An 11,437-nucleotide genomic window follows, 5' to 3' on the forward strand; every position below is an offset into this window, starting at 1 on the left:
GATTATCAGACTAATCATGAAGTGGGTTTAAATAAATAAATAAACATTCATTCATTCGTTGGCCTGTAATTTTTTCCTTCAGAAGAAGAATATGGATTCATATTACCAGCTATATGAATCATTTAGAAATCAGGAGTAAATTTATCCAGAAAATCCATTCTGTAATTTTTTGTACTAATCTAGATAAGCTGTCTACAGATAGAGGAAAACTAGTGATGGAGCATATCTTCAAACTGCAAGAGTTCTGTAACAGTATGGTTAAGCTTTGCCTAGATGGCTATGAATATGCTTATCTGAAAGCAATCGTCCTCTTCAGTCCTGGTATGTAATTATTTTTAACTTAACATTTTGTTCTTTTCTGTGACAATTGAGATATGAGTATTTACAGTGTATTTAAAAGTTGTTGTATTTTCCAAAATCCAAGCTTTCAGTTAAGGTGTGGGGGGAGAGTGAGTTCGTATGTAAGTTCATGCATTTCTGACATTGTAGTTCAATAGCTGCAACAAATCTGTGAACCTGTTTTTGTTTTAATTAGGTGCTAATTTAAAATCTAAAAGTCCCCTCTTCTCCCAGTCTACCAAAGGTTCCATCTTCACTGAGAATTTTAGGCATTTCTCCCAAAGTTGCTGTCGCACCAGTGCAGCTCAGCAATTGCTAGCAATGCTAGAAATGATAAGGCAGACTGACCACCAGTGTTTTTTACCATCATGTTCTCTAATTCTGCTCCTTGAGAATCAGTTGGAGCAGGGAGAGACTGGAAAGAAGGAAGACTTAGGAGCCAGTTTGGCAGTTGGGGGGTGACATTAAATAAGTAGGTGAGGGAGCAGACAGGACTAGGAGATTGGGACAAAAAGCCTTTGAGGGAGGGAGATTGAGATAGGATTGGGCGACACAGAGATCAGATGAGGAGCCTGGGAGCGAGGGCGAGAAGAGAGGGGTGTGTATTAAAAGAATGTTAAGATTGCGAAGTTAAGCATTCAGAAGTTAGAAAATGCGAGAATCATGGTTGTCTGTGCAACCTTGATTTAGCTGCCTTGTGCATATGATACAGTCTAATTATATGATCATGTACTATTGTTTCCACAGGACACCTGCCCCATTCAGTGTACAGGGTGGACCTGCTCTGGGGATGATTCAGTGTTGTGTAGTAAAGGATACCATTGTCTGTAGGACTCCTGCCTCATTTGTTGTGGCAGTTGGAATTGATGTAGTGAATGAGGCAGGGGATAGCAGGAAGAGAAAGGATAGTTTAATGGTTAAGGATGTTGAATGCTGTCCTAGAGAATGGGATTCTATCCCTGCCTCTGTCGCAGTTACAGTGTGGTGGTAGACCAGTCACTTAAACCAAACTTTTCACAGTTTGTCACTAATTGTGTGTCCTTATTTTCTGGAGGCCCAAAATGAGACCATGGGGCCTGATTTGTGGAAGTACTGATCATTCTCAGCTGCCACAGAAGAAAACGGAAGGTGTTCTTTGACTGTATAAACTGTTATATAATGCTCTGAAAAATCAGGTCCTAGATACATCAAATGGGCATTCAAAATTAGTGGATACTTCTGACCTTAATCATTCTGTTCCTCAGTTCCCCATGTGTAAAATAGGGGGTAACACCACTCCCCCATCTCGCAGGGAGGCTGCGAAATTAAATTAAATTAATGTTTGTGAAATACTCAGATAATATAGTGATTAGCAACATAGAAAACCTCATGAAGAAATAAATAATTCTGTATTCAGAGCCAGGGTTGGAATAGTGTAGAGTAAGTAAGGAGGGGAGGAGAGGAAGCGGCACACACTGAAAAATGAGGATGAAATAAAATATTGAGTAGCATGGTCTATCATATTCACTGTTTGAGGCAGAGGTCGTGTGAAAGTAATGTTTGATCAGGTAATTAAACACTGTATCATACTACATACACAGAAGGGAGCCTAATTAACCTTAATTCTGGGTTTTCCTAGCTTTTGAGCGCTTGACTTTGCTACCTTAATGTTCTTTTAATGTAATCTTTTGTGTGTAATTTGATTTACACCAAGATACTACCTCTTGGCCCCAGGATTTTCATCCATCGTTTACAGATCCAAAGATTTATAATAAAAAAGAAAACAACAAACATTGCTATACAGAAACATAATCTGCCAGGTATTTTTCTGTATTTAGAGCAGTTTTTTACTCTGATACTTGCTGAGCAAGTCTGCTCATTTTTCTCATAAATGTTCTAAACGCAACAATAACAAATATGTCTTCTCATTGCTCTACCTTTCCTGAAGCTGGTATCCAACAGAGGTGAATTTTAAAAAGTCACTAAAAATACCAGTAGTATCAGTAGCATCAAATGTCAGTAGTATCATAATTTTAGCATCTATCCTAATAGCATCATAATTTGTATCCTATATTTGCATACTATTTCAGTGACAGTGAAGGCTTTGTTTTATTTCAGTAGATTGTGAGTCTTGAGGAACAGAAGGCAGCTGCTGTGTAGCCTTTACTATGTGAGCCATATCTATGAATATAGACAATAAAGGCAACAGTAAAAATACAGTGGTTATATCTGTCATACAGTACTTCATTATATATTATTTAAACAGCAGGAATTCATTATACTTAACCATTCATCACTCAGGCTGGAAAACATCCTATTTTCATGTTAAGGTTTTTCCGTTGTCTTCAGCCTATCACACCCAACACTACATACACACACGAACAGGCACTGGAACACTGAGTTCAGGCGACAGGAACCAGGAAACAAACAGGAACAGGAAGTAATAAACAGGAAGGCCCTCCACTACCTCCTCTCCACACCAATCATCATACTGTGCCTCTACATTCTTCATGACATTACCTATACAGAGCCCCAGTGTAGGAGTCACATGCGTTATCATGGAAGCTTTTCAGACAGCAGATGGCAGTTATGGGATGCACTCAATTTCCTCAAGCCCAACGTTTCATAGACCGCAGATATAAATATCCTCCCTCTTCAGATTCCACAGTCTGCTACCTGGAGAGTGACAGAGCCAAACTCTTCCTTTTCTCTAATCTTATACATGCAAATCTAGTTGTAAATAGTTGCATTGTTAGAGTTAGGTTTAAGGGGTTTTTTCACTTGTCAATTTTTTTTTATATATATTAGGTCTCCTTTGGCCTTACTCACAATGGGAGGCACATCTAAAAGAATGGGATTTAAAAGAGATTCCTCTTATCTCACAAAAAGTTCTGTACTTCAGATAGGCATGAAAATGTCCCAAAGTACCATAAGACTCTACTCTAGAATCTGCTGCTGCAAGAGGCTTTGGTAATGCAAGAGTCTGATAGACCTTCCCCTGAAAACTTCCTAGACACAAGTAATGTGGACAATCAGCCTTCCTTAGTGCTAATGCCTACCATAAAATCGCAGGCTGATGAAACACATTCCCCCAGGTAAAGACCTGAATTCTTCAGATGGAGCCAAAGAAGACACATCTTCTGGCACTGGTCATTCTAAAAAGCTGTACTGTGAGAGAAAGAGGTCCTCTGGCGAGGATCCCACAATGAATCTGCCCGAGGTTGTCATATGGAGGAGCCATCGTTGGATTCATGGTTCCTGCCTTTTCCAAGATTGGTGCAGTAGTTTTCCTTGAACTGAGAAAACCAGGTACTTTCCCAATCTGCTGCAGCTCCACCTCAAAGGGAACTTGGTTTAGGTACAGGAAAACTTTTGGTACCTCAGTTGTCAGCCTGGACAGTTCCAAAATTAAAATTTTACCCAATTGTCATCCATACATGTACTGGGTACCTTGAGGCTTTTGGTCCTGTGATTCCCTTCCTCCTTAAGTGGCCTCTGTGATGAGATGATGGAAGACCAACATTGTCTCCTCCCCCACGCAAAGGAAGCTTTCTCCTACAAAAGCGGCAGAGTGTCCTGTGGCACCTTATAGACTAACAGACGTATTGGAGCATAAGCTTTCGTGGGTGAATACCCACTTCGTCGGATGCAGGTGATGGCCTCTTCAGAGGTTCCTGGGATTCCTCTACTTTAGATCTTCATGAGCGGTAGTTGTACCTGATTTGAAATCAGATGCATTCTCTCTGAGGAGCAGGAACTGGTGAGGTAGTTCTAGGAATTCCTCTTCTGTAAGTTATGCCAACGCCTTTCAGGATTTGGTGGGTAGAATGGCTGTGATATTGGTATTCCACTGGCAGTTTTGTCTAACAGACCACATACATTTTTTTGAAATCCTGGAGTACAAAGAGAAAAAAACAGTACTCCTCGTCAATGAGCTGGTTAAAGAGGTCTGGAATCACTCTTCCTCTGCTGCTTCTGCCTCAAGGAAGCCTTATACCAGGTTACCAGTGTGGGTGTCAGTTATTTTTCCAATACACCTCTACCCTGATATAACGTGACCCGGTATAACACAAATTCGGATATAACGCGGTAAAGCAGAGCTCTGGGGGGGCGGGGGCTGCGCACTCCGGTGGATCAAAGCAAGTTTGATATAACGCGGTAAGATTTTTTGGCTCCCGAGGACAGTGTTATATCGGGGTAGAGGTGTATTTTACTCTGGGCCAGTTGTGAATTCTGCTGTAAATGACAAATCTAGAGCTGGGACAGTGTCATCAAAACGTGGGCACAGAGAGACCAAATTGCTCGAGTTATGGCCTGATAAGATGTTTTGTTCTAGTCCAGAGCTGTTACTTGGACTAGAACGAAACGTGTTACCCAGTATGTTCTCCAAACCAAGGAATTTCTGGTCTTATACCAGAAAAGCTAGTTGTCCAAAAATTCTCTGGAGGCGTCACTTGATATCGTCACTTGACACTACAGCCAGGTCTTTGGCTATGACTGTCATGTTGAAGAGATATTTCGGGCTCAGGAATGATGGTATCAGCAAACACAGAGACAATCTGGGAAGCCCTTTTGTTTTCAGAAGAGAGAAAAGGTGTTCTTTTCTGCCTCAGTAGTTTCATCTACTGGTGGCGCTGCATGTAAGCAGCAAGTTTGAGGATGTGCCAGAGAGCCCTGGGTGAGTTTCAGGGGACTCAAGTCCTCATCCTTTCTCCTCTTCTACCCCAGTCTTTTAGGATTCTTTGTTCCAGTATTTACCGGCATGAGAGGCCATTTCTTCATGTAGCTGAGTCCTAAAGATCATTGAAAGGGGTACTCCTTGGAGTTCATAGCGTGACAAAACTTTATCTACCTTCTATTTCCTTATTTTTTTTTTATCCCTCTCCTGAAAAAGTAGTTGGAGAAAAGGACATGTTGGAAATGGACACCACCCTGGAAGAAAGGTACTAGAAAGAAGTTCCAAAAGTAAAGGCCTACGCCTATTTTGAGCTCCTTACATTGAACAAATACCGAAGGAAAGTAAAATTACCTGTTTTCTCAAGGGAGCATAATCCTTGCTCTGGAACTTCAAGGCTGATTTGTGTCCTTGATATTTAATATGCTTGCTTTTACATTCAGAGAAGAGCCACAAGAAGCACCTCAGTTTCATGAGAGGTTCAGCAATTGCCCCCATCGTATTCACCAAGTGCTTGATGGTATCTGCAACTCATCTGACTCATCAAAAGTCTTCCTATGGACACAACTGGCTCATAAGAGCCTAGTCTTACAAAGGGGTAGTTCATGCCTTGTGGTAGACTTGCTTCTCTATCCAAAAATTATTCATTCACCCTCCCTGTGTTGATATATCTTGCTCCAACACAGCAACAAGGTGATGCAAACATGCCTCAAAGGCCTTTACTTGACAGCATGACTGCTAGGTTTTAGGATAGGATGTTTTGTCCTTGTCTGAAGAGATCAAGGCAGTGGGAGTCTAGAAAACATTTCACTAGGAAGTTTTACACTGTCAAGTGGAACAGGTTTTTAAAGTTTGCTCAAATGTCAAAGGCTTGACCTAGTTTCCTGTGTGTTTCCAGTTACTGTCTCATGACACTTGTATTGTCAGAAGTATCCCCAGAAGTCTTTTCTAAGTGGAAAGGAATGTTCATCCCGTCAAGTTATGAACTAGCTGTTGTTTCGGTGCCTTCAGTGTCTCAAGGCTATAACTGACCTAGTGAGATGGCAGCTTCAGGGGGAATCTATTACAGTATGCTCCTATCTGAAATCTGTATGGCTGTTACATGGAGTTCAATTCATATGTTCACAAATGGCTTTTCTTTCTACATGGTATAAAGAATACGCGTTAGTATCAGCAGGCCAGTGCTTTACTCGTTGTTGAACTAGCAGAGTTCCTCAGCCTGCCTTTTTAGGGAGATCATTACTAGCTAACCTCCTATAGTTGGGCTCTGAAAGTAATGTCATGAAGGAGAAAAAAGAAGTTACTTCGGTCAGTAACTCTTGTTCTCAAAACACTATTCCTCTACGCAATCACACTTGACCTTCCCTTCTGCTCTTCACTTTGGAACCATGCTTTATAGATAGTTTATGGAGTTAAGAAATTGAGGGATCATTAGAAAGGACAGGATGTTTATACCGTTGATCTATGAAATATTGTGTTTGAGGGAATTGTAGCACCTTCCAACCCAATCCAAACCTGATGGCACCTGATTACAAGTGTCGGGTTCAGACTGGGTATAAAAACAACCTGATGCTCTCTGGGTTGGTCCAGGTCGTCTCTGATCTCCTCTTCCTGCCTGTGGGGTTGGTGCAGTGGTGGCTGTGTGCCCTACTCGTGCTGGCTGAGGTCACTTCACTCCACAGCATGCACAGCAGAGTGAGGCAACAGTGGCTGACAGGAGTGGGGCATGCAGCTGCCACTGCAGTGACCTCGTAGGCAGGAGGTAGCTGCAGATGAATCGCAGGCACAGGGCAAGGGAAGCAGGAAGCCCCGAACATGCCAAGCTCACAGGACAAGGCATCAGCACTGACTCAGGCTCGAGGGGGAACTGGCCACCCTTCAGGTGTGCAGAGCTGAACCCGTGCAGGGAGCAGACAATGGACTGGAAGGAATTGGTCAGCAGGAGGGGGAGACGGACTGCAGGGGTAATTAGCTCCGGCAGTTCCAAGGAAGAAATAAAGTAAAGAAAATGTAGTCTGGGATGGCAGCTAGACTCCATATATTGTTTAAGCACACAACTGTCCAATGAACTGTCAACATAGCAGAATAATGCTATGTTCAGTTGCAACACAGTAATTGGAGACAAGATCAAATGTGAATGAGATTATGTAAATAGTTTTACACATGGCAAGAACTGCATTTGCTTGGACTCCTAGAGAAGTTTAATAGATTCATCTGAGCACCGTAAATGAAATAGATCTCTGTCATCTAAGAAAATAATCCAAATAAGGCAAGGTACCCAGCATCAAAATTGTCAGAAAACCCCCAGAAGTTGCTACAGTAGCAAAAGAATTAATCGGATGGTTGCCCCAGATGGGCTTTGTTGTTTTTGTTTTGTGCATCTTATCCAGAGCAGGTATAACAATATAAATTGTGTTTCAGATCACCCAGGTCTAGAAAATGTGATACAGATTGAAAAGTTTCAAGAAAAGGCTTACATGGAGTTCCAAGATTATGTAACAAAAGTATATCCAGATGATACCTACAGGTATGTAAATTATATACGTCACATGCTTGATTTTTCTTTTATTTCTTTTCTTCAGCGCTTCAGTTATTTGATTTGAGAAGTATTTCATTTTAAGAAATGTGAGAATCAATTAAGTGAAAAGTGTTGACAAGCCTTAGTCCCGCTCTTAGGCCTGGTCTACACTAGAGGGGGAATCGATCTAAGTTATGCAACTTCAGCTACGTGAATAATGTAGCTGAAGTCGACGTACTTACACTGACTCACTGCGGTGTCTTCACTGCAATGAGTCGACTGCTGCCACCCCCCCGTCGACTCTGCCTGCATCTCTCACAGCAGTGGAGTACAAGAGTCGACGGGATAGCGCTCGGGGGGTCGATTTATCGTGTCTAGATTAGACACATTAAATCAACCCCCGCTGTATCGATCGCTGCCTGCCGATTCGGCGGGCAGTATAGACATACCCTTAGCCACTTTATGTGTATGACTTCATTGTTACTTCCAATAATTTTCAAAGTAACTTAGTGCATTTTACATTTAAAAGTTAAACTTTATGAAAATGTATTTAAGTTTTTTGAATTGTAATTACCTGACTCTTTGAAGCCAGGTCTTCCATTTGTTTTCTTTTGCCTGCTGCAGGTCGTAGCAGGTTGTGCAACTCACATATATTGAAATGCCTATTAAGATCTGTTTGCGCTAATGCCAAAGATGTGACTGGTTATAAATTAAATACTGGAATAATTTAAAACTTGATCTGTCTTCCATATCTACAAAAGCTTACTACTAAACCTCCTAAGAGCTGAGCTTTTATTGAACCATGACCAAAAGTGTAATCCTTTATATTTTTTTTTTCTTATTGATAACTGGATAACATCAAAAGGAAGCCTTGCTTTGCCTGTTAAACTGTAACGCTCTTTTACCAAACCTGTTTTTCAGGCTATCTAGGCTTCTTCTCCGATTGCCTGCCCTCAGACTGATGAGTGCTACCATCACAGAAGAGTTGTTCTTTGCAGGACTGATTGGAAATGTTCAGATTGACAGCATCATCCCATATATCCTAAGAATGGAGACAGCAGACTACAACTCTCAAATTATTGGTCATTCTGTATAAAGGTGGAAAACAAGGATTCTATGCCGTGATGACGTAAATGTACATCACCATGGCAATCATGGCATACTGTCTCCAAGAGATGGCAAGAAGCCTTCCCCGGCAACTTTTAAAAATTTAAAGAAGGCTAAAATTTCTCCTTTCAGTACATTTGGGAAATGCTGCAGAGTGTCTTGAGGGATACAGGATGACTTCCTTTTTTCATCTGGTTTTCAAGGACTTGTAAATTATCTGGCATTTAATGAAAATCAAAAATTATCCACCATATTTTTGTAGATAGATGAACCTGGAATATTGTTTATGAAGTCCAAAACGAATAGGAAAATCCAGCCTGGTGAAGAAGACTGTTGACTGAATTAAGGTGTCACTACTTAATTTTAGAAAAAAATAAATTAACCTTCTTCTCTGAGTTGTGTTTTCAGTGTTTTGCTATAATTCATTCTCACTGATTCAATGGAACATGATGGTCAGAAATCCTAAAAAGGCAAAAATATTTCAATTGAAGTGAGACCTTTGTAATCAACTTCGTTTTCCTTTCAGCTGCTTTGAAAAGAGCTGAAGTTCTTGTTTTATGAAGCAGTTGGTACCATGAAAAGGGCAGGGAAATCATAGAAAGCACGCAGATTTTTTTTAATATTCTGTTGATACCTCGATGCAACTGATCATAGTTCACCTCCATTATTGGCAGTAAGATTGATGCTATTCTGGATGTCAAGAGTTTAATATGTTCTAGTGGTGTGTATTGGCAGATACTAGCTATTTGTATTATACAGTGGGAAACTGACTAAGAATAAACTATTTTCCAAAATAGTTTATTACTATATCAGATTTCTGTTGTATTTTTTTAACTAAATAAGTTTCTAGTACTGATTGAGTCTAGAGTACACGTTGTTCTGTGCCTGGTGGGTCATCATTCTTCTATTTATCATGACCTGAGGCCCCATAATGCAGGTTCTTCTGTTCTCTCCACCACAGTCTCTCCCTCCCCCAAGGTTTGAATAAATTATTTTTACTTCTTGTAATATAAATTCATGCTTCTGATCAGGAGCTGGGGGGAGCTGAGTTTTCTTAGTAGGGGTAATCTTAATAAAACAGATAAATGAATAAAGGGATTGTTTTATTTTTATATTCATTTTGTTCATTTACCAGCATTTATTTTAATGGTTACAGTTATCATTGCACTTTGGTGTCTTACTGGCTTTTTTAAAGAATGAAGCTTGCTTTGAAATTTACTGCTGCTCAGATAAATGTACCAGGTTTAATGAGTTTCAGCTCAAGCCCATAACTTTTTTGTCTAAATAGACACATTTTTCTGATCAACAGTGTCCACAGATTCTCACATCATTGCCATTCTGATTGTTTTCGGTTTCATGCTGTTGAATAGCTTCTGCTCTCTGCAGTTAAATTTTTCCAAGCTATGTTGATGTTGGATAGAAGGCTGGCCAATTTCATTCCCATTTTGTTACAGTCCAGTAACATCAGTTGACCTACTACTGAAAATTAAACTCTGAAAATTACTACATCGTGGGCATTAAAGGTATTTTTAAAAATTCTCTAGCTTGACAAGTTTTGGGGGGATGTCCCGCACAACACATACTTTATTTATTTTCAGCATTCAGTCTTCACCAATCTAACTAGTTTGCATCTAGTCAAGACTTGTCAACTTATGGTCTTTACCAGCCAATAAAGAATGGCCTCTTTGCCAGCTAAAGGATAAAATTATTTGCAACAGGTTTATGATTTTTGATTTAAGGAAAAAAATTGATTTTTAGTATAAACAGTTTGAATGGAAAAGCGAATAGTTTTATACATTTCAATTAAAGATGGGAGCACTGTTCTAAATAATGAACTGAGTAGTTCAAAAATAATTTTTTCTTAAAAATATTTATTGTACAGTGTGCTAGATTATGTTTCTTACTGGTATATTTCCGGTACAGCTTATAGTTACATTTTGAATAGTTTCAAAAGAACTTCATTGTAATGTCAACTGCATTACAAACCAGTCCTGTCCTCTTAGTTCATTTGTTCTGTGTCCTCTCTCTTCGGTATCATTGGAAGTCATTTGTTTGCTTATTCCATCCCACATCTACATCTTACTGGTAGTTCAGTTTTAATGTAAGCATCAGAATGTCGCAGTGATTGTCTTGCTGTTGTATAAAAGCTACTGTAAATGTCTTGAAACCTGACTAAAATTGTAAATTCTATTTTGGCTGTATTTTTAAAATAAATTGTAACTTTTTATTATAGAATAACAATTGCAATTACCTATCAATTTGTAGTATTTTATATGAATTGATACATAGACTGTGACAGTGTATTCAATTTCTTATAGGTTGTCTGGGTACACGATTGTTGTGCCATGTAATATTGTCAATTATAAGACATTGGGACAATGGTAGTAGTTTGGTATTTCTAACTTTGCCATTAACACTTAGTTTTTCTATCACTTAGCTTTTAGCTTATGAGTTTGCATACATAATACAGTACATCTGATAATTTATTGTAAAACTTTGACTAAGCAGTATCCTTTGCTTTTAAAGCACTATACATTGATAATTATAGAAACATGCCATTATGAGTTCTGGTAATAGTTGTTCATGTCACAAATTATAATTTATATTTCAGGATGTTTATTCAATGCCATCAGAACTAAAAGACTGTTGAATCAATTTTGGATAAGAAGTAGGGCATTGCTGGATTGGAAGGGTTTTTTGTTTTGTTTAAGAATGTATTACAAATTACAGCAGCAGTTTGATTTTGGTCTTGGTTTTATCTCAGTTTTAAGTGTTCAAGGGACACAATAGTTCTTGGAGAAATCATTAAAACACTCGGA

The 11,437-nt window shown here is 39.4% G+C and overlaps 1 protein-coding gene across 13 annotated transcripts in view; it reads left to right on the forward strand.

The window, feature by feature from the left end:
* Positions 1-10,876, forward strand: part of NR2C1 (nuclear receptor subfamily 2 group C member 1) — a 99,422-nt gene extending 88,546 nt beyond the window's left edge. For 12 of the 13 annotated variants that reach the window (XM_043545880.1, XM_037884952.2, XM_037885005.2 and 9 more), the window contains 3 exons: positions 184-321; positions 7,415-7,520; positions 8,433-10,876. In XM_043545880.1, coding sequence (XP_043401815.1) covers positions 184-321; positions 7,415-7,520; positions 8,433-8,607 — 419 coding nt within the window. In that variant the 3' untranslated portion in view covers positions 8,608-10,876. The remainder of the gene's footprint in view (positions 1-183; positions 322-7,414; positions 7,521-8,432) is intronic. The other variant, XM_037884996.2, reaches the window with a different exon arrangement.
* The last annotated feature ends 561 nt before the right edge of the window (positions 10,877-11,437 follow it).

The sequence above is a fragment of the Chelonia mydas genome, chromosome 1 (assembly GCF_015237465.2).
Source record: "Chelonia mydas isolate rCheMyd1 chromosome 1, rCheMyd1.pri.v2, whole genome shotgun sequence".
Lineage (NCBI taxonomy): Eukaryota > Metazoa > Chordata > Testudines > Cheloniidae > Chelonia > Chelonia mydas.